The 23604-nt window shown below is 41.0% G+C and overlaps 1 protein-coding gene across 1 annotated transcript in view; it reads right to left on the bottom strand.

Annotated features, from left to right (window-relative positions):
- Positions 1–1520: 1520 nt before the first annotated feature.
- Positions 1521–23604, bottom strand: part of UBE2F (ubiquitin conjugating enzyme E2 F (putative)) — a 141725-nt gene continuing 119641 nt past the window's right edge. Inside the window, exon 10 of the mRNA XM_065412933.1 lies at positions 1521–2838. Within this exon, the coding sequence (XP_065269005.1) occupies positions 2788–2838 (51 nt within the window). The 3' untranslated portion in view covers positions 1521–2787. The remainder of the gene's footprint in view (positions 2839–23604) is intronic.

The following is a 23604-nucleotide window of genomic DNA, read 5'->3' as shown; positions in this document are numbered from 1 at the left end:
ACTTCTTGCTTTAGTAAGATCTAAGATATAGATTTGATTTCCCCCCATGTGCTCACTCTCATTTTAATGGTGTACAAACCACTTGACCTAGGTTCAGCATCCCCTCCCAGTAAAGCCAGCTGGTGCATTGGTCACGTGTGAGCACCTTACTCATTCTCCCCCTTACAGCAGAGCTGGAAGGGAACAAGCTGCGGTCTTTGGTTTGGCCATTTTCACCCACTCTAGCTAAGAGGACCCACACGTAGGAGTGTAGTAAGGCAGGGGCAACCCAGCCTGGAATGAACATAGATGGAGCACCAGGGCAGGGTCGGCGAGTGGCCGGTGTTTAGGACATTTGCATTCTAAATGGCTGCTCTCTCCTGTGCGGCAGTAGAGCAGCAGTAGTAGATGCCTGTATGAGTCATATGTCACACCTGTGGGGGGGGGGGCGTGCTTGGAAAGGGCATGGTTAAAGTGGGGGAGTATCTTGGGGGTTTGGGAGCTCCACTGCCACAAAGGGGTAGCAGACAGCATCAATTCCCAGAAACATGCTAGAGCGGCCTCCGAAGGAGTACTGCAGCATGCTTTGCCCCAGAGAAGCTTAAAACCACCCAAAGAGTCTGATGGACAGCCCAGCGCAGGCAGCCTGACCAGTTCTGTTACAGACAGAACTGCAATACAAGTGTCTGTATATAAACCCGAGCATTGATGTACTATTAATATTCAACTTGGCCATGGAGTGCTGGGCATGGTGACTGCAATGCATTAATACCAAGTATTCTCATCACAAACTCTGTCTGTATGAGGAAACACTCCCTTTTCCAGTCATCTGCCACTTAGTGCTACAAGGTACACTCACTGCTTCTGGAGAGAAGCCTGCACTTACTCGCTCAGAGAAAACTGCACCACTTTCCCCTCTTCCTGGCAGGTGCATGGCCCCTCGTAGGAGAGTGGGTATCAGAGGTGCTTAGTGCACAGTTTCTTTCAGTATTTTCTATTGAACTTAATGGAATCCTGTTTCTGTACAACTTTAAGAACAGCACCAGCCTCTCATTAAATGTAGGGCTGCTTCCTTGCTCTCACTTTCCTGAAATCCCATTTTGCATAGGGATGAGCATTAAAGATTTCCTGCATCCACTGTTAAAATAATGCATTATCCATGTTTTACTTTAATTAAGGAGGGATAGATTATATTCTCACATAGCAGCTTTTATAGTGTTTTTTTTTTAAATCTCAAAGTGTGGCTCCCATCTTGCAAGCTGCTCTGGATCCTTGAAGTCCTACTGAAGTCAATAGGGCCCTGTATACCTTTCGGAGTCCAGCCACAAGCAGCAGCAGACTAAGAATGCAAAACCTACGTTTAGAATGTGCCAGTGATCTTGTAACGTTTGTCTTGGATAGATCATAGGTAATTTCACTAGCGAATGAAAGCCCCAGCATTTAACAAAGAGCAATGATGAGAAACTAAGATGACAATCAGAATGAAGTAGCCTTCCAGGTGGTGCAAAATGTAAAAGTGTTACACACACATTCCATCTGTATGAAACCACAAACATTTATTTCATTGCTCCAGCTATTTATAAAAACTTGAATCAAATCCATTTCCACTCTCTGATCCCACCATGCAATGCATTTATGTGTCTATGGCTATATCCATTGATTTTCATTAGGCCAAACAGGATATTGAGCATCATTCTGATTAGCGTAGGTGAGTAATAGGGAGCGATGGCATACAATACACAATACTCTTCACAGCACTGATTCCAAATGTTTCATGCCATTAGCTTTGAACGGATTCTCTGCAGGAGGATCTCTGCTTTCACATGTCCTTACTCTTCTTTGATATATAGCTACTTACAAGAAGAGGGATTATAGCATATCACTCCTTCAGCATAACCCCTCCCCCCGCACAATTAAAAATAAATAAAACCTAGGCTCACAGGAATAATATAACAATGGTGCAGTGTGTTATATGCGTTATTAGTATGTTGCTCTCAAGGGCACAGGGTTACAGAACACCCTGAGTCATTCACCAGAAAATTAATCCAAACTGCATTGTCAATTTATGTATCAGTCTCCAAAACTTTCCTCTCCACATTTGGATCTGAAAGGCCTGTTTTGAAAAGTTAGCCTTTTGGTGCATTTGCACAGAATATATAATTTTTCCCCTAATACTACAAATTTAGACTTTGGGGTTATGGATTAGCTTATATTTCTCACAAACAATACAAACTAAAAGTACTCAAAGTAGCAATGTACAAGTCACAAATTTGTACCAAAATGTACTTAGATTCAATATAATCATTAGACTTTCAGTATTAGATCGTTGATTTTATGCATTCTGACAAGCTCTAGTGACTCCTGGGAAAAGTTGATATTTCTGCTCCATCAAAGGCAATAGTAGTATAATTTGGTTCAGAGGGAGACCATTTTATTGCCAACTTGAAGTGTTCCAGAAATGCATCACTATTTTTACTAGGCAAGAAGAAAAGTGTAGTACAACTTCAATAGTGATTTCTTTTAACTCTCAAGCATATTTCATCAACAAGATATACAGTACAAGTTTCAGAAGAGCAAACATTTTAAAAGTAAGCAAACAACTTTTTTTTTTTAACCAACATACACAATTTCTTGCTGTATTTATGTTGAACTGTCCATTTACCTTGGACAATTACGAAGTTAGTTTTTTTTCTTCAGTACAACATGGACACAGGACTAGTACAATCTGGGGGTTTTGTTGTTGTTTTATAAGTTATAAAGACAACTCTATAGTTTGAAATCCATGGTCCTGCCATCAGTCTTCCTTCATCATCTTGCATACCGCTTAATGTAATCTTCAACTTTATTCCGAAAGTCCTCCTAGAGAAAAGAAGAATCAGAATTACACCACATACATTTCAGAAAAACTCAGAGTTCTGGAGGGGTGAAATTTCCATGTTAAGTACTCAAGGAAGTTGGTCTGCAGTTCTCTCTCAGACACATATGTCTTGCAAAAATGTGTCTATCGTAGCATCTTTGCACCGCTTTGAAAACTGGCGGACTCTCTGCATTTTTCACACTGCAGCAAAAGTGACTGGAAAAAATATGTAAATACCACACTTAGAATCCTTGAAGTAACACTTGACTATGGACACCTGTCAAGATTGGTACAGTTTGAACAGTTTTGACAGGATTCCCTTACCATTGGATGGGTTCTAACGATGAATGTGTCATCATGTATAATGTAGCCATGGTCATATCATTTTAGAGGGAAAGAGTCCTTAATCAAATGGGGAATGATATGAAATACACTATTAGCAGATTGCATGCCACATTACAACTTTCCCCTCTTTTCTATACAATTGCATAATCGCTTATTTATATGGTAGTTGTGATATCTTAACTGTCTAGACTAATTTATTACAACTCTGAACAAGTTTGCTATAGTGACTTTTGATTACAGAAAGATTATTAATATTACCCTTAAGGACAAAAATGGACAATATCTAACAGACCCTAAAGACAAGAATGAGAGATGGTGAGAATATATCATGGCCTGAAAAACCTCAACTAGAGAGCAAACCTGCCAATAATGGATGAAGAAATCATGGTACCAATAAAAAGACTTCTGAACAGAAAAGCACTAGCTTATGATGTAATACCAACTTAACTGTTAAAAAGTATAAGGGGATGAAGATCTGAAAGCTCTGTCAGAGGTGGTGAAGAATATGTCTGAGACAAGAGAATTACCAGAAGATTTTACCACCTCATTGCATATTCAGATCCCCCCCAAAAGAACAGTCCTATGGATTGTAAAAACTACAGAACAATCAGCCTAGTATAGCATGCCTCTAAGATAATTCTGCAAATTGTTCAAGACTGAATACAAGGGAAGACTAATAAGGAAATAAGCGGACAACAATACAGTTTCAAACATGGAAAAGGCATCACAATTATGAACCTGAAGCTTATATCAGAAAGATCAATTGAAATGGGGAAAACAGTATACTTGTGTTTCATTGACTTCCAAAAAGCATTTGACAGAGCATTGCTCAAATATATTTCGATCTGTAGGGATTGAGGGATATGAACTCAGAGTAATAAAACAAATTATATTGGAATCAGACAGCGATTACAGTTGGTGACAAATAAAATCTAACAGTAATCAAGAGAGAAGTGAAACACGGTTGTATGTCACTGACTATTCAACATTTATAGCAAGTGATTAAAATAACCAAAAAAAGTATTAAGATGAATGGAAAAATGAGTGAATGACATTCACTATGCAGATGAAACAGTACAGTTGGCTGATTCAGGTGGTCTGATGAAGTTAGTGAAGATTACATATGAACATGGCAAAGAATAGAGTCTAAAGTTGAATGTGGACAAGACAAATAAGGGTGCCCTGTGACTATTTTTGCTACAGTGATAAACAGTCTGAGATTTCCTGATTGGTTTTGTTCTTTGTAGGTAAAAAGCCAATGCCCACCAAACACTGAGGGAGTGGTCTTCGTTCCTCTGAGGAAGCGTGCAGTGTTGGGAAGAACACAGGTAAATTAATGAATTGGTTAAAGTGAAATGCTGCAACTACGTTAGGGGTGAATTTGGGGTGTAGATGTAAAGACACTATATCCTTACGGAATATAGTGTATGCAGGATCTGCCATCATTGCTCCAAGGTTGCCAGTTCTTCTCGCTGAAGTGATGGTTACAAGGAAAGTGACCTTCAAGGAAAGGAGGGACATGGAGCAAGTAGCTAAAGGCTCAAACGAGTGCCTTTTGAGTACTGAGAGAACAAGGTTCAGGTTCCACTGGGGAGGTAGGCTTCTGAGTAGGTGGGAAGGTTCTTATTAGGCCTTTCCAGAATCTATTGGTCAGTGTATGTGCAAAGACTGAGTAGCCCTGAGAAGGTGGATGGCATGTGCTGACTGATGCCAAGTACACTCGCAAGGAGCTGATGGACAAACCTGATGTCTTCAAAGATAGGCTATAGTCCAAGATGAGAGGAATATTTGTAGTCTCTGGGTGAATGCCTCTTTGCTGTGCCCAAGAAGAGAAGTGCTTCCATTTAGCTAGGTAATATTTTCTAGTACAGTCCTTTCTACTATTATAGAACAGTGGCACTCAATCTTTCCAGACTACTATATCGCTTTCAGGAGTCTGACTGGTCTTGAAAACCCTCAAGTTTTACGTCACTTGAAAACTACTTGCTTACAAAATCAGACATAAAATTACAAAAATATCACAGCACACTATTACTGAAAAATGGCTTACTTTCTAATTTTTACCATATAATTATAAATCAATTAGAATATAAATATTGTACTTACATTTCAGTGTATAGTATATAGAGCAGTATAAACAAGTCATTGTCTGTATGAATTTTTAGTTTGTACTGACTTCGCTAGTGCTTTTTACGTAGCCTGTTATAAACTAGGCAAATATCTAGATGAGTTGATGTACCCCCGGAAGACCTTTGCGTATCCCCAGGGGCACGTGTACCCCTGCTTGAGAACCACTGTTCTAGAGGATGTCTCATATGGCTGTGGAGCATGAACGTTCTAAGGATGATGCCCATCCAAATACCAAGCTGTGAGGTGGCACAGACAGATGGGGGTGCTTGATCTTGCCATTCCACTGGGTCGAGAAGCTTGGGGAATGTTGGGAGGATGATTGGTGGTTGGGATGACATGCATCTGGTTGGGAAACCAGAACTGTCTGGGTCAGAAGGGGGCAATCAGGATTTTGTGTAGAACTCATGGCAGGAGAAGAAGTCATAGTTGAACTGGTCTGACCAAGGAAGAAGCAGTGCATCACTCTGGGAGTGGTGATGTAGGCTCCTCTGGAGTAATATGTAGTAATTTTTTGTTTGCTTGAGAGACTAACAGATCCCTGGTTGGGGTCCCCCATAGAGTGAAAATACTGCGGAGTAACAAATTGTGGAGCTTCCACTCGTGGTCGACCACACAGTGTCTGCTGAGGGAATCTGCAAGCACGTTTGGCTCCTCAGGAAGGTAGGCTGCTGATAGTTCTGGAGGCTGACTGCTTCTGCACTCCCCCACTTGTTGATGTAGAAGACAGTCGTAACATTGTCTGACATTGTAAGCACATGGTGAGTATAGATGAAAGGAAGAAAGGATTCACATGCCTTCCATACTGCTTGCAACTCCAGAATAATGATGTGCACCCTGGATCCTTGAGATATTCAGGCACCTTATGCTGTGTGGCGGTTCGTGTGGGATGCATCTGTAATAATGGTCCTAGTCTGTAGATGCAGGGAGAAAGGGGACGCCCACGCATATCTGATGAGTATTTGCCCACCAGAACAGGGAAGACAAGACAGTACCCTGACCTAAACTGTTACCATGAGGTTCAAGGAATAACAGCTTGGGCAGTATACTGACTGCAGCCAAGCTTGAAGGCAACGAAGGTGGAGCCTTGTGAACAGGGTGACATAGGTGCATGGGGCCATATGACCTGAGAGAGAGACATGCTTATCCGGTACTTGAGGGTTGCTTGTGACATGAGCTATGATATTGTTCAGGCTCTGGAACTTGTCCTTGGGGAGATACACTCTTGCGGTGATAGAATTTAAGGTTGCCCCAATGAAGACCAGAGCTTGTAGGGGGATGAGAACAGATTTTTCAATGTTTACTGTGACTCCCAGTGAAGAGAGTTGGTGTAGTAACATCATGGAAGTTGAGACACAGGCTTCCCGGCGAGGCTTGGCAAGAAGCAACCATCCGTCAAGGTAGGGGAAGACAATGAGACCACAAAATCTGATGTGGAGCACTACTACTGAGAATATCTTGGTAAAGACTCTGAGGAGGTCGCTATTCGAAGGGGGATTACTCTGTACTGAAAATGGTCAGAGACTACTATGAATCTGAGACCGTGTCTGTTGGTGGGATGAATCTCTACGTGAAAGTAGGCATCCTTCATATCAAGAGCTGTGATCCACATCCCTTTTCTAAAAATGGAATTATTGTTGCCAACGTGACCATGCAAATCTGAGTTTGCGAATGAAGAGGTTGAGATGATGGAGATCGAGAACTAGTCTCCAACTACCCTTCTTTTTGGGTATCAGGAAGTCAGTCAAATAAAACTCTCCCCCTTGGTATTGAGAAGGGACATGTTCTATTGCTCCTCACTGCAGTAAGGTATTCATCTCTTGTTTGAGAATACTCTCATGAGAGTGGCCCCCAAAAGGGAGTGGGGAGGATTTTTTTTTGTGTGGAGAAGGTAGGGATGCAAACACTATCATATAGCCAGAGTGGATGATGTTCAGCACCAACTGTGTTGAAAAAGAGTGCTAGATGACCCCCAAATGGCGTGGGGATTGGGAGATGTTGGGCTTAGTGTTTTGAGGTTCTCGAGCTCCCATCAAAAATAACATTGAGCCGGGGGTTGAGATCCTGAGTCTGTTGCAGGGGGTGTAGGGAAGTGGGACTTTTGAGCCCTCTGTCTCTTACATGGTGGTTCATAGGACCTCTGATAGAAAAACTGCTGAGCCACATATGTAGATTTGACCGATGTGCGGTGAAACTTCCTCTTAGGGGGAGGTATGTATATCCCCAGTGAATGGAGGGTAGCCTGGGAATCCTTCAGGGTATGGAGGGACTTGTCCATCTTCTGGTTGAAGAGGTGTGACTCATCAAAGGGCAGGTCCCCGATGGTATTCTGGACCTCCCTAGGGAACCCTGATGCATGGTGCCATGACTCTCTGTGCATGATGATGGGAGTAGCCATAGCTGTAGAGGAGGTATCAGCAGCATTGACTGCAGATTGGAGGATGGTCCTAGCTATCACTCTGCTCTATCCTGTTGCGGACGGCTGTCAGTAAATGCTGCAAACTGGGCATAGTTCAGGAAACAGTATTCAGCCAGTAGCACCTGGTAATTGACTATCCTGAACTGAAGGCTGGATGATGAGAAGACCTTTCTTCCCAGCAGATCCAGGCTTTTGCCCTCTTTGTCAGCAGGAGTAGATTGGAGATGTTGCTGTCTAGCCCCTTCAGAAGCAGCATGGACCACCAGCGAATTGGGAGGGGGTGAGATAACAAAAATTCCACACCCTTGGCCAGCACATAATAATGCTTCTCTGCCCTTTCGGGAGTAGGAGCACAGGTGGCAGGGGTGTGCCAAACTGTCCTAGCTGGCTGCAGTACGGCTTCATTAACAGGGAGAGCTATTCTGTTGGGTCCGGAAGTATGCAGGATGTCTAGGAGTTTGTGCTGGGAGTCTTGGATCTCTTTGAGAGAAATCAGCAGCTCTCCAGCAACTCTGCAGAGAAGTCCCCGGAACTGCCTGAAATAATTCAGGGGGGGTGGGGATTTAGAAGTCACTGCTTCGTCTAGGGATGATGGAAGCGCCAGAACCTTAGTGTAATGTTCCTCCTCCTCTGCCAGATCTGATCATCCCCTTCGCAGGGAAGCAAGGGGTGGCTCATTGGCAGGTTGGATTGACCCTGCAGGGGATACTGGTTCCTAGTCCCCCAATACGGCTAGTAGAAGGGGTTGATAGTTGATTGTGGGGGACCCCATGGCATGGGGTACAAGTGGCTCTGAGTTAGATGAGGTAGAGGTTGGTTCCAAACTGGTATGGGCCTTTTTGATGGTGGAGGATATGTAGGGTAAGGGAAGATGATGAGGATGATTCTGGTTCAGACTGATGTACAGAGGGGGTTCCCTGGCCTGGGTCTGATTGGGGTCTCATGGCCTTCTCCACAAGGTTTTTGTGGAGATGAAGTTCCCGCCCTTGTCAGGTACAGCTGGGGAACAATCGGCAGATACTGGACCTCACCATGATGTGAGTTTTCCCAAGGCAGTATAGGCAGCACTGGTGGTCATCACTGACCAAGAAGGATTGCAAGCAGGATGCACAGAGTGTGAAGCCCAAAGTCTTGGGCATAGTCTGGTACCCGAATGGAATACCGGGTGGGAAGAGCGAGGAGAAGAGGGAGGGGCCTCCCAAGAGACTAATGTAATGCTAAACCGTAAAAGCTATTAAAAACGTTAAACTATTTACAAACTAGATTCTTCTTATTTTGTAGAACGAAGCTGAAGTTGCAAACACTTAAGGGTCTAAACCGGACCATGCAGTGGTGGGAAGGAACTGGAGAGGCAGCAGATTCACCCCGCCCTTTACCCCTTTGGTGGGCAGCACGAGGTGAGCCAGGGTGCATGCGCAGACCAATGGACACTGCTTTCAAATGCTCTGGCTCCGGGTGTATGCGCACCATCAGTGGAATGAAATAGGGACCCATCACTCGAAGCAGCAGCTAGGTTTCCAAAAAGATAAAACCAGATAACACAGATTACAAGCACTCATCATTAGAAGTCACGTCTGACTAGCCTCAGGAGCCGAGAGCCTCACTGCACATAAATGACAGAGGGATTGCATGTCTCTTATTTGCCGCTTGACTCTTCAGGACTATGCAGTCCTCTTCCCTCTCTCAGGAAAGAACTGATGAGTTTAACAGAATACTGCATTCAACTAACCTATTCCTTCTACAACTCTGATTTTAAGACGTCATCGCCTAACCCTATTAAAATCAGAGCTGGCAGAAACTTGGGATGTCCAGTTCACGAGAAGTTATGGCATTTCAAAATTTGGTTTCGTTCCAAATTGGAATGAAACCAAATTTGTCAAAATTTCTTGTGAATCAGAAAGCTTAAAAATCAAAAGGTATTTTAGAAACAGACACAAGGTGTTTCCCCAGAGAGGCAGCTGCTGACTCAACTGGACATTCTTGTCAGTTTCACAGCTGCTAGTGATTCTGTGAAAGTCTGTCAAACCCAATTCTCTTTCATAAAAAAAAATTGGATTCAACGAACTGGCATTTTCCAACAAAACTGTTTCATTGGAAAATATCTGACAAGCTCTAATTAAAAGAGTTTTCCCAGCTCTTCAGTAAGGAATGTTAGACCTCACCTCCCCATTGTTCAAAAATAGATTAATTACTGGATAATTCAAGATTGTTCACAGCATTCTAGCTGGCCTGCTTAGACGAGTCAAACAAAACTCCCTTCATATCAGGGCATTTAACTAGAGAATTCACCCATTCCCTTGCTGAATCAGATTAATTCCAGCCAGGTTTATTCTCGTAAGAAATAAAAAGAAAGAAAAGAAAGATATTGGAAGGATATGAAGTCATATAAAGTGAATGTGTAGTGCTATTGAAAAGAAAGAATTGACAGCTCTGGAGAGGTTCTATTCACAAACCAATTACAGCCCAAACAGCAGCAGTGTCCTGCCAGTGGGCCTCAACTCTACCAGTCAAATTCTTTGCCATGTGGGCTAAACATGCCAACAAAGTCTCAGTTAATGCTAAGTGGGGCTTGCTTTTTATTTTAAAACTTAAGGGTTTTAACAAACAATGGTTACAAAAACACTGTTTCCACGTTAAAACTACCTCACAAATACATGAAATATTTTGTGACAATGCAAATCTAATTGTCAGAATGGTTCCCAGATTGGACATTGTTTGGGACTAGGATAGCACCTTTCCCGATGTAGCTTGGTGCTTTTTGAATATTGAACAAAAAATTAAAATAACCTTCCGCATTTGTACACAGTATCAAGGATGCTATGAGCTACCCGTAGTACAAATAAATATTACTAATCATAAAGCACCTCTCTTCAGCAGTCACTAAGGCACTGCAACTCATCTTCACAGGCTGTTCTTGTGTAATAATAATGAAATTACATCAATCCACTCCCTCAGAACATTGAATCAGATACTTGATGTATTACAGGACTCCCGGGCTCATTGCCCTGTTTACTGAACAGTACTGAGCTAACCAAGAGGTAGTAATCATGAAGAAATGAAAGGTCAATCTCTATGAAAGTGAAAGGTCATTTTAATTTTTTGGGGTCAATATTGTAAAAGAATCAAGGTATTTTTTTGTTTGCAACTATCTAGAGTAAAAACACTATCAGCTTCAAGCCCTAAGTCAATGGAAACTGCTCATAATACAAATGGCTTTGCAGTCCACACGTAAATAAAGTAAGCATGGGGTTATTACATCTCACCTCGTCAGTCTGAGAAGTCACTTTAACAAACAGTGAGAGGCAAACAAAGTTAAGAGGCAGGATTAAGGAAGATGCATATAAACTAAAATATAAACCATTACAAATGACTGCATATTCATTACTGAAAAGAATTAGAGAAGTGGCAACAGCAAAGTACAAGAAGTTGAAAACCATAGTTTTTCACCAATGAATCCGAAGTGTTATATCAGAACACAAGCTCTCTGCATTAATCGAAGGCAGAGACAGTCTCTATATAGCAAAGATGCTCCAGAAAGGCAGTCTGTCACTTCTGCTTACCTTCCTGATCAAGGAAATGACAGCATTGGCCAGAGTATATTAAGCAGATTGTGTTTCATGTGAATCTGGTTACTGAACAGAAGGTTCTCATTACACAACTGCAAGACTCTAATTTTAGGCACACCATATGGTTTAAAAGTTTCTTATTAACATTGTATATTTGTCTATGTTCACATCTGTTTATATGCAGCACTGAACAATCAGAAGCAGTAATAATAATCAAAGTCATACACGTTTTGCATTATAAACTGGTTAATATGAAACCTCAATATGAATATTGCAAAAACTTAAGAATTCATTAAAAAGAGTGAAAACTGTGAAACATGTCCAGAATATCTGATATGGAATAATATTCCACACTATTATCTATTTAAAACTGTAACTGTATGGGCAACTTAAGATAAATATACATGGAATATACCAAATGATAGGTTTTTCCGTATTTATTGGTAGTTTTACTTCCTTTAAATTTAGTTGGTCTTGTTTAATTTTTAGCATGCAGTACTCTTGCAAGTGCAAATTTATCTGAAAGACAAGGTGGGTAAGGTAATATCTTTCATTGGACCAACTTCTGTTGGTGAGAGACAGAAGCTTTCGAGCAAAATAGAGCTCTTCTTCAGGTCTGGGAAAGGTACTCCGAGCATCACAGCTAAATGCAAGATGCAACACTTTTAAAAGATGAGCCTGGGAGCTTAAACTCATAACTCTGCTAGACACTAAAAATCACGGGCTTATTTATCCAGAGACACTGGATTTATGGCTTATTACAACAATCTGTAACCCACTAACCCCCCTTTTTGTCCTAGGACTGCAGAGGTGTTAACGGGCTACCCTACCTTGAATGGTTCCCTAGAATGTGTGTTAACTACTTATGCTAAACAATCTGTTCCACCTTGCATTTAGCTGTGACTGGCAAGGCCCCCCCTCCCCAGCCCCAGAAGGGTGGACAGGTGGCAAGGGTCCTCCCACCCCCAGCCCCGGAGCACCAGGTGGTGTGCCCCCCTCCCTAGTCCGGGAGCGCTGGGCAGAGTCCCTGGTCGCAGGTCAGCCCCCATTAACCCCAGCCTATGGCCCTGGCTACAGGGGAAGAGCACCCGCAGTGCAGCTCCGGGAAGCAGGATAGGGTCTGGGGGTGGGCGGGGCCACGCAAGGCGGCCTTTGATACCGGACACCCATGGTTATATGTAATGAGTCAACCATATTAACAGAAAATTGAACAAACTGAACTCAGTGCTTCTAAGTAAATGATTGCACAGGTAATAGCAAAAAAAAGTCCAATGTTACACCAATATACCCGCATCTCAGTTGATGCACATATGTCAACAGCACGATATGCCGAAATTGAACTGAGCTTAAAAAAATATGGCCTAAGATATACAGCTACTGCCTGTACATATTTGTGGCTAATGTATACATTTTCCATAGAGCATATCAATAAAATGAGAATTTAACAGAATGGAAGACTATTACCTACAGATTAGAAATAAGGCCACGGTTTTGTCATGGATATTTTTAGTAAAAGTCATGGACAGGTCACAGGCAATGAATAAAAATTCACGGAAGCCTGTGACCTGTCCCTGACTTTTACTAAAACCATCCCTGTCAAAATGGGGAGAGAGGAGGGTCCAGCACCCTGCCCCACTGCAGCCCCCACCCCTGCCCAGTGGCTGGGATCTGCGGGGTCCCCCACTGCGGCGCTCAATGTCACCGAGGTCTCTGGAAGTCACGGATTCCATGACTTCCCCGACCACCGTGACATACTCGTTGCCTTAATTATAAATCTTGGAGGAATGAGGAGGAAGGAATATACTGAAAAATACAGAAATGAAGTGAAAAGTTCCTGATGGAATTTAATTCCAATATATTTCTACAAACGCTTGAATACTAGGAAATGCTACTGTGATTCAGGTTTTTGCATGAGTGCGAACAGAAGGTATGTTAAAAAGAGAAAACTGCAACAAAGTCAACAACAACAACAAGATTTTAATAATATAATAAATATTTATGGTCAAGTTGCATTTGACTGATAATGAAATAGATGTCATCAGAATCTTTATTACAGAAGATGCAGCTAAACTAAATAATGAAGGGTCCTTTGGAATTATGCACGTTAACCAAGAGAAGATCAGACATCCTAAACAACTCAGTTCTAATAAAAGTTTTAAAGGTGGAGATAACTAGTAGGCAATTGTTTCCAGCTGACTTATGAAATATTACTTTTAAAGAAAAATCTTTCCTCTGTTTTGTTTCATATAAAAAAAAAAGAGTAAATGTCAAAACTGCATATACACATAAACATAAAGATCTGAATGAATACTTTGAAATAACACAAAAATATCTGAAGTGTAAGGTATTTTTCCAATTCAGATTTCTTCCTGGTCATTGTGTCTCTCACCCTATTTAACTGTTTTTGTATGACACTTCATTTAAGAATCTCAAAGCATTGACATTAAATTTTAATTGTATGAAGAGTGATGTTCTGTGGCAGCAATGAAGGAATGATTTATAGATTTCCCCTAGAAACTTTTAGTACATTTGCAAGGTGTACAAAATCACAGTGCCAATTTTAATAGCCCATGTACTGAACATGAAGATCAGTGTAGTGAAGGGTCTTCTCTGCATTGCCCCCACTATGCCAAGGGCCTCAATGTGAAGTTCCTTGATTCTCCAGAAGCCGTGGATCTACAGCAGTTGTGCCGCAATAGGGCCTTCCATTCCTGCAGAAAGCTAATGGATGGTGTCAGCTACTGAAGTTCTGAGCCAATGTTTCATTTGATCTATCTGCTGACTCAGGCTAGGAGTGCTTTGGTGGTATAGCTGTGCCAGTAAGGCACTCCTAGCATGCACGCAGTTATAACGGCAAAGCCGTGCTTTGGTTGGTATAGCTCACTGCATCCCCCGCCCCCCAAGGGAAATTAGTTATACTGGACCCGCACTAGTAGCTTTTGCTGACATAGCTGTGATGGGTCAGGGATCACACCTCTTCACATCCCTGACTGACCCAGCTGCGCTGCCAGAAGTCTGTACTGCAGCACTTTCAGTGACATCTCTGCAACCATAAGGGCTGCAAACTAAGGCCAACTTTTCCAATGTGGATGCCTAAATTATGATCTTAAATCTCAATTTAAGCACCTAGCTTAGAAGTGGCTTGATTTTAAGAACATCTGAGCATATGCAGCTACGATTGGCTTCAATGGATCAATAGCTGTACATCTGAATCAATTTGTATAGAAGTGGTAGTACTTTGTATCATCATGAACCGGTTCAATCTGGCCTGACAGCATTACCGATACTCAAGACTGGATAACCAGAATTGGCTGCAGTTATGTTATCATAAAATTGAAATTATGCTGGGTTGTTCAAGTCAGCGCATGTGGGCAGAATGCCATTTCCCTCATGACGTGTGACGTTTCGTTGTTTTTCTCCTTCTGATGTGGAAACTATAATACATTCCTTTGTGAAACTGAGATTGAACTGCTGCAAAGCTCTTTAGAAAAATCTATCCATAGCTGGTAGCCTAAAGTTTTTGGCACAAAATATCTTTGGAAGTTTTAAAGAAATTTGAAGTATGTATTGATGTATATATAGAGAGAACTGGTTTGCATGAGGCATGTAGGATATTTTGCAGATCAGACACTATTTAAATAAGTTACATTATAAAGATTTGTCAGTCATTTCAGTAGTTACATGTTTTATTTATAAAATTATTTGATTCATCCCTGTGATCCTAAAATTCATATTCATGTGTCAAAGAATGAAGATCCGTTGCCTTAGAAATTCCTCCACAGAAGAGAAACATTTATCATTTGCATCAACATTACAAATAATTTTGCATTCCAATAGTTGTGTCCAATGGTAATGAAAACACCACGAGTGTCTGATATTCAGATGAACTAGAAGATTCTACAACTAACCTAACTTGGCATCAGTTACTGGAAAATCATTTTAGACTCTCTTCTCACCAAATGATTTCTGTATGTTTGTGTAGAAAAGCCTTAAACAAAAATAAAACAAAACCACAACCAGCCTGCTGAAGAACCCAAATCTGACTGAAGTAGTAATGGTGCTCAGACAGTATTTAGAATGGATGCTTTGGCAACTCACATCTTGACCTAGATAGTGTGATTGTGTCCCAGTCTATTCAGTGACTATAGAACACAATGACGATCTAACGGAACTGAACATTGAGAGAACTCTGATCTTTGACACAGAGAAGAGCTCTAATGGGGAAGCTAACAACCCCATAACGTCTCATCTATACAGAAACAATTCCTTATTTGTTGTCTGTTGATGCTTTCATAACCACCATTTACAAATTAGAGAATAACAGTCAGACATATCATCTGTCACATGTGTCAGCCTACTCTGACCCACACAATGACCATAATAGGAAACCAGCTACCTCTCTTGCCTGCTGCTGTCTATTATGGTGGCATTTTAAGCTGTTTGAGCAACATCCTGAGCATCCTGATGAGGGTAGGAAACACAAAGTTCTTATTGAAGTTATCTTCAGATCTCTCTTATACAATCAAAGGGGTTACCTATGCCGAATGAACACAAGCAAAGTGTGTACAGCCCATTCTTCACTACTCAAGTTCATACACCTTTGACTTGCAGCCCCCTTCTCAGGGAAGAAGCACAACTTGTGCTGAACTTTTTTTTGGAATCCCTTTTGTGAATTACTTTCTTTCTCACTGTTTGCTATGGGTTTGTAATAAAAGTGTGCCCAAATATTTTTCTGAGATCTGTTTGATGCACTGAGTGGTTGAGTCCTTAGTGTACATTTTAATCTGTTTTACTGACAGACAACTTTCCCATGTCTTCCTTTTATCCAATACTCAGATATTCTTTTTTGGCACATAAATATCAACACATGTAATTGAGTTCAAAGCAGCAAGTGGTGCCAATCTGCCCAGTGCGCACACAGAGGAGAGAATATCTGAAGAGATGTCACTTGGACTACTATGCAGAGTTGTCTAGCTAAACCCTACTGTGTGTGAACCAGGCCTTAGAGTCAAGACAACCATGAACCAGTATGGATGCAACATGTATGACATCTGCTAATGCATAGAAATTACTTAGTTTCCAAAACTAAATGTATTTGTCTAAACAACAGTTTTCTAACGCAAAATAAGAGTTTCAATTTATACAAAGATCTGCCTCCTTTGGATTTTCAATTGTTATCTGGACAAAGCTCACATCTGCAAAGCTTTAAACCAACTTTACTGAATTAGAAAAGTAAAGATCCATCCATAGTTACAATGTTTATGAGAGATGGGCAATAGTTCCTATAAATACTCTTAGCATTATGAAAATAATCTCTTATGTATATCCACTAGCACAGTTAGCAGATATGCTGCTATTCATTCAAATATCTTGTTTACTGCACTTTAAGCTCATTAGGAGAGGGCTTTAAAGTGTGCAGTATGCATGTAGAGCACAAAAAATGGGAAGAGTTAGAAAAAACCATAAGGATGTACAAAAAATAACCAGTTCATTAAACTGGGAGGTTTATCAGTCAAAACTCAAATACTTATTTTCATTTGCAGTTGCTAAAATTCCTATGGCAAAACACCATGCACAGTAGGTAATTCTACAGAGGAAGAGAAGGACCTATTGTAATAAATATTATTGGGATAAACTAATGCAATACGACTGTCAGGGTGAATGTTTACTGAAAGAAGTCTTTGAACTGAAATAATGCCTTTGCCCTCAATATGACAGTTTAAACTGTAATCAAAGGATGATACAAAATACTGCAATTGAACATACATAATTTCAACAAAAAAACAAAATGTCTGAAAACCTTTAAAATCAAGTTCACTTCTACCACGTGAAGGTTTAAAACATTAAAGCAAGTCTTTAAACTAATAGACCAAACTCTTCTGTTGTAGAGTTGATGATAAAAAAAACAGAGTTTTAAAATCTAATACAATCATTTTATAGTGTGTAGGTAATTCCAGCGCCGAAAGACCTATAATCAGAAACAAAGGCTCTGAATATGAAATCGAATCTTGGACATATGAAAATATCTGAAGACTCTACTTCTATATCCTCAGTTAGTTCCAATATAAGGCCTCTCGTAGTTTGGCATTCCCTCCCTTGCCCTTCTAGTCTCCTCCAGAAATGTCTCATCAGAGAATAATGCTGACGGGCTAACATATAGTAAATATAAAAGTAAAGACACCACTGTCCGTCAACTGTGGTTATTTGGCCTTTGTACTGGGGAAAAGCCCAAAACATTAAAAACACAAAACTCTTTTGGAGGTTCACAGAAAATCAGCCAGACCCAGAAATGTTTGTTTATCATTTGCCTGTGGATTCTTTCAGGTGGTGTGTAACTGTGACTCCACATGCTACCACGGTAGCATGAAGCCCAGACTTTAAGCCACTGGGATAGTGCCAAACTCCACATTTCCTGTGGCGGTTGCACAGGACAAGTGGGAAAGTCTACACGATCCAAAACTGTCACTAGTATTCTTGGACTCACTGAAAAATTCAAAAATACTAGGTTGGTTGTATACAGGCAGGGGGTTCATATGAACGCAATAAAATGCAGGTTTCAATTCCCCAGATGCCATCGCTGGTTGATTTTAATTACAAGAGTTCCTCATCCTCACAAAATCTTGAAGAGTCACTTTTAAAAGAAAAAGGGAAATAACTCCATTCAGTTTTCCACAGTATATGCATGTTTCAGGGCAGCTTGATAAAGAGGGTAAAAAATCCAAGGGCCTGCTGAAATACAGGCCTTTAAAGAGGAATTTTCACATGCCCGGACATTTTTTCAAATAATATGCTTCAGCAACTATTTTCTTTTGCTATCATTGCAGATACTGTGAAAGGCCACCACCTTTCCCCAAACTCGTCTCCTTTTTCCTGGGTCCTCTAGTAAAGTCATAACCTTGTGTTTGTGCCAATTTTTTCCCATGGAATCATTGTGATGTCAGAAATTCAGCATTATAATTGCAAGATCATGTAGAAGTGTAAAATGGACAGTGGGGGGTGGGGGAAGGGGGGAGAAAATCCTGTTTAATATCTTCAAAAACTAGCATACGTAGCAGAAAATTATTTTTTAAAAGTGAAACCCTAAAGAGGGAGCAAAGGTGATAATTTAAGACAACGTTTTCGGAAAAGCAGTTAATAGGATACATGTATTTGGAGCAACAGGTATAAGAAATATATGCCTTTTCAGTTCATTACATACCCCTGCTTTTGTAAATCTGGAAAATTTATCATTAATCATTTAAGAGGCACTTACATGTTAAAAGGGCTAGCCTCAAGGCCTAGACCTCAATCATCATTAAAGAAAGCTTAGTGGAACACAGCTTTCTATTGGTGCTGTAACAGCAATTAGTATGCTGTACTGAGAATTAAGGATTAGAGAAAACATGGGTCCTGAAAAAAAGTCAGAAAAATTAGTGCCAACAAGAGCCTGATTAGCAAAATCATGTTAATATCTTTCTTTGTAATTACACCGTGACAAAAAATGCACAACCATTGGTAACAAAAAACCAAAACACTAACACCCTGATCAGTGTGGAAGCAGGATGTTGGTTACAGGCAAGATTCCTTTACAGCAGTGGTTCTCAAACGTATTTGATTGGGCCTCCGCTCTTTGTGTCTGTAGTCGTTTATCCCCACAAGTACATACATCACCTCCCAGCTCTGAAGGCAGAATGGAGAGCAGTGGCGGCTGGCCGGGCACCCAGCTCTGAAGGCAGTGCCATGCCAGCAGCAGCAGCAGCAGAGAAATAAGGGTGGCAATGTGAAAACTGATATTTGCCAATATCATTTTTCACAACAGACTTAATGCCCCATTGCCATCCTTTCTTCTGCGCTGCTGCTGCCGCCATGCCGGAGCTGACAGCTGGAGCCCCACTGCCTCCAGGTGAGGGATGGGGGAAGGAGGAGAGCCTAAGGTCAGGCTACCTCCTGGTGAAGAATTGAGGGGAGGGCAGACAGAGAGTCCGAGCCGTGGGGCTCCGGCTGTCCCCTTTATCCCTGCCTCCCAGGTGTGCACAGCCCTCGTGCCCAAACTCCAGCCACCCGGAGCGGACAGCCAGAGCTCTTAAAAAAATCCACCAAAACACACAACTCTCACCTTCCTTGGCATATTCCTATCCCTCCCTTGGGAGGCCCGCCCCATAGCTTGAGAACCGCTGCTTCAAAGGATCGAAGCCCAGTTTGTTAAAGGGTGAGTGCTTTTATTTGCAACCCCCTCCACCTCCATGTTTATAAAGATAGTTACAGATTATCTAATAAAGCCTCCAAGAGCTTTAACAAAATTACTTAACCTGGGATTACATAGTTTTGTTTTTACCCATCCCTGGCCTCCGTTTCCTGTTTGAAAACAGCAGCTGGTGGGGGGAAATATCAGAGCAATAGCAATCACCAGACAGGTAAGTGACCTAGATACTAGCAGTGGAGAATCAAATTTTCAAAAGATCTCAGCACTCAATAACTCTCCTTTGGATGCCTTAATAAGTGATTGAATTTTTTCAAAGTGCCAGCACCCAGCAACTAACACTGAGAATAGGAGTTGCTGGCTGCTGAAACAGTAATTGAAAATCTGTCCAATTTATTTAGGTGCTTAAATTGGAGCTGGGCTCTTCAGAAAATCCAGCCCAAAATGTGAACATTGAGCACTTCTGACATCTGACCCACATGTAATAAGGTAATTTGACAAAATTTATCCTAACAACAAAATACTATTTCAGATTAAAAAGTGAAACTGAACCAAGCTCTTACTTCTCTCCCCTCACTTGACAAAAGAAACTGAATGTTTGCTAATGATTCCCCAGGGCATATTTTGAAAGTGTCTAGGGAGCGTTAAATAAACTACCTTTAAAGACAGAAGCCTCACTCTTGAAGGGCTCAGGGCCTCTGCTTACTGGGATATAAAAGGGGTGGGAGGGAAAGAACAAGACAGACAGTCTTTCTTTTACAGCTACATTAAAAAAATAAATAAAAATCTAGAACCAAGTTACTTATCTTCTTGTACCATGCAAATTGCCTAGAAAAAGCTTGCTAGGGGAGTATTTAGTCATTCACTTTACATTTCTCCACATTTTTTTTGGGGGTGTTGCTGCAGAGGTCCAGGACTGACAGTCTCCAAAATCATATCCAACTTTTATTATAAAAGCTAAGGGTAGAAAAAAACAAACAAACAATAGCTTTCTAAAGGAACAGCAACACCAATGCGGACATTTCAGCTACACAACTGAGACACACACCAAACATGGGAACATTTCTTCTTAAAATTGAAATGTTTCGTTTTGGATAAATGGAGGAGTAAAATTTGGGTTTGTCAATGTTGATAATTCCTTTACTCTCAGCTATATACAAAGACTGTAGTTCTACAACAGGATTGTATTTTATAATCACAACCGCATTTATAGTCCTCAGGACCAAATTATAACCTATCTGTGGATTTTCTTTTTTCCATAGCCAATCACATTTTTGCATCCTAAGAATTTTTAATCTAATCTAAAAATATTACTTGGAACACGAAGTGCCCTGAAATTCTGTATCTGTCGCCACTTATAATAATTTGCATTAATTAACCATGTTAAATTGATTGCCTCTAATGATGTAGGAAAGGAAGATTTTTTTCTTTCAGTAGTTAAATGACAAAAATACCTGTAGAACATCTGGTAGGACACAGATTAAAGTCTCTATTTTTTTTAGTTCTATATAGGATGCCCCCAACTTCAATAGTGTGCATCAGACAGACGTTCCTTTCAGCTAAGAAACTAGAGATAAGGCTCTCATTAGAGCTCATCATTACTTCAGCTGAGGGGTGGGTGTAGGGTGGGGGGCAGAGGTCACTGCAGAACAATACAAGGCAATCCTACTCTATGGTACCCCAAGGAGAACACAGTCAAAAATCTAAACCTTCTGCATGGCAGCGTGAAGCACTCACTACAAGGCTATTTGAATCGTTTCCAGAAATGTGGTTTTTAATTTTCTTTTAACCCCACAATGTTAAAACTCATGTTTATTGCCTTGCCAGACGTTGCTAGGAATTTTTAGGAGTGGGTAAAGGGGGTGGGGGGGAGGGAGGGAAGTGCTGATATATTGATATAGCCACATCTGCAGTAAGAGGTTTATCTGAAAGTGTAAAAGAAGGAAGATTTTTGTAAACTTGCTGTATCTGAACAGAAAACCTTTAAATGCAATAGATATTTTAATGTCAACTTTAATGTTAATGTTTTTGAGGTTTTCATTGCAGACATTTATTTTTCTGTATTGTGCATGCCGTATTTGAAGGTTAGATATTCTCTGACAGGTGTATCCTCATCTATTGCCTAGCCACGTTAAGTATGTCTCCGTAAATTAGAAAATAAATTAGACAAAGGCAGCAATCCAAGCAAGCAGCACAGAGCTGTAAGTCGTGAATTCAAGGCTATTGACAAGCACTCAACAGGAAACAGGTTGATTACATGAAATACCAGGTCCCATAACTTATCTATACAATTAAAAAATACCAAGCTATTTCCATTGCCTTAGAGCTAGATATTACACAACATCCCTTCAGTAAACGTCAAGTTACATTTTGTTTTATCTCCATTCATTTATGCAAGATTATGTTGGACAATTTTAAGAATGTCATTAACAGCTTGCTTCTCTCTCCATATTGTAATTAGCCCTTTCTTCCTTACAGAGTGTGGCAAGATCTGAATGACAGGTAATGGCATTCTCACCTGAAGATATTCTTCAGTCTTGCAGGGATATTGTAATACATGTAGATGTGTCAGGTTGAATTAGAAGGACAGTTTATTTACAGTATTGTGTGGAAAACCAGTATAATACAATCAGAGCAAAACCAGAGTGCCGAATGCGGTCTTTTATTTCAGGGATTCTCAATCTTTTTTTCCTTGAGCCTCTCCCCTCCACCCCCCCCAAACATACCCACAGCCCACCCGTGCCACAACAACTATTTTTCAGCCCAGCTCTGGCAGGGCTCTGGTTTCAGTCCCGCTCTGGCTTCAGCCCCACTGCAGGGGGGCTTCAGCTTTCTGCCCTGGGCCTCAGCCAGTCTAACACTGGCCCTGCTTGGCAGACCCTTGAAACCTGCTTACAGATCGCCAGGAGGCTGCGGACCCTCGGTTGAGAATTGCGGTTTTATTTCAAATGGGAATTGAAGGTGCTTAGGACCTTGCAGAATAAGACTCTCAATGAGGTTTATGACTAAATTTCCAACATGCAAGCAGTACAGCCCTTGTAGTTAGAGTCTTGCCATTATTTGATAAAGGTGTTTGCCACCTCCTCAGAACATTAAGAAAAAGTCGTGTTTATGATTATCTAAATACTGTGCGTTATGTCACTAAATCAGACACAGTGGAGGTTTTATTACTTGTTTCTCCCCCCCCCCCCCCCCCCGATTTGGCTTGTTACATTATTATGATGCTATTTATCCAGCATTTAAAGAACCAACCCTAAAAGCAGACAAATATTTTTGTTGCTTTTCTGCTTTTGTAAAACTTCAGAACACCTAACAGGTGTCACTTTCCATGCTGGGACGTTACTGAATTAGGACATACGTTAAGGATGACAATGGGCTTTTTGAGATGGAATTTGGTATTCACCTTGGGAAAGGATATTGGTAGAAGATGGAAAGGGGAAAAAACTGCAGAGATGGCAGAGATAACAAGGAAGCTCGGTTCCCCAATCCATCTAGCAGAGCTGGTGGCAAGCAGGAAGGCAGTTTTAAAATGACAATAACTATAATAAAGTCTCCCCTTGGAGCTCAACAGGAGGCTCCATTAAAGCCTGAAGAACCAAAGATAAATGCCTCTGTGGGACTGCTGGTACAGATTGCTAACAAAAAGGAGAGAAAAAGTCTCGACATCGGGATGACTACAGTGTCCTGATCCATGGTGGATCAATGGTTTGCAAAGACAACTGAGGAATGGCCAAAGAGTGCACTGACCTTTTAAGAACCTTTGTTAATCCTGCTAGTAGAGAGACTATATTCATATTCTGGACAGTGCAAACATCCATTAAAGACAACTACAAACTACTACACGTAAGAGGGGGGAAAAAAATCAATTGCACAACTATAAAATGGGGAATAACTGGCTAGGCAGTAGTAATGTTGAAAATGACCTGGAGGTTATAAATTGTATGTGAGTCACAAACTGAATACAAGTCGAAAATGGGATGCAGTGGCAAAAAAGGCAAATATTATTCTGGGGTATATTAACAGGACTGTCATATGCAAGACACAGGAGGTAATTGTCCTGCTCTACTTGGCACTAATGAGACCTCTGCTAGAGTACTGTGTCCAGTCCTAGGAACCACCCTTTAAGAAAGAT

This window comes from Emys orbicularis, chromosome 11, assembly GCF_028017835.1.
Source record: "Emys orbicularis isolate rEmyOrb1 chromosome 11, rEmyOrb1.hap1, whole genome shotgun sequence".
In the NCBI taxonomy this organism is placed as follows: Eukaryota; Metazoa; Chordata; order Testudines; family Emydidae; genus Emys; species Emys orbicularis.
The sequence above is the reverse complement of the archived record's forward strand: the minus strand, read 5'-3'. Positions and strand labels throughout refer to the sequence as shown.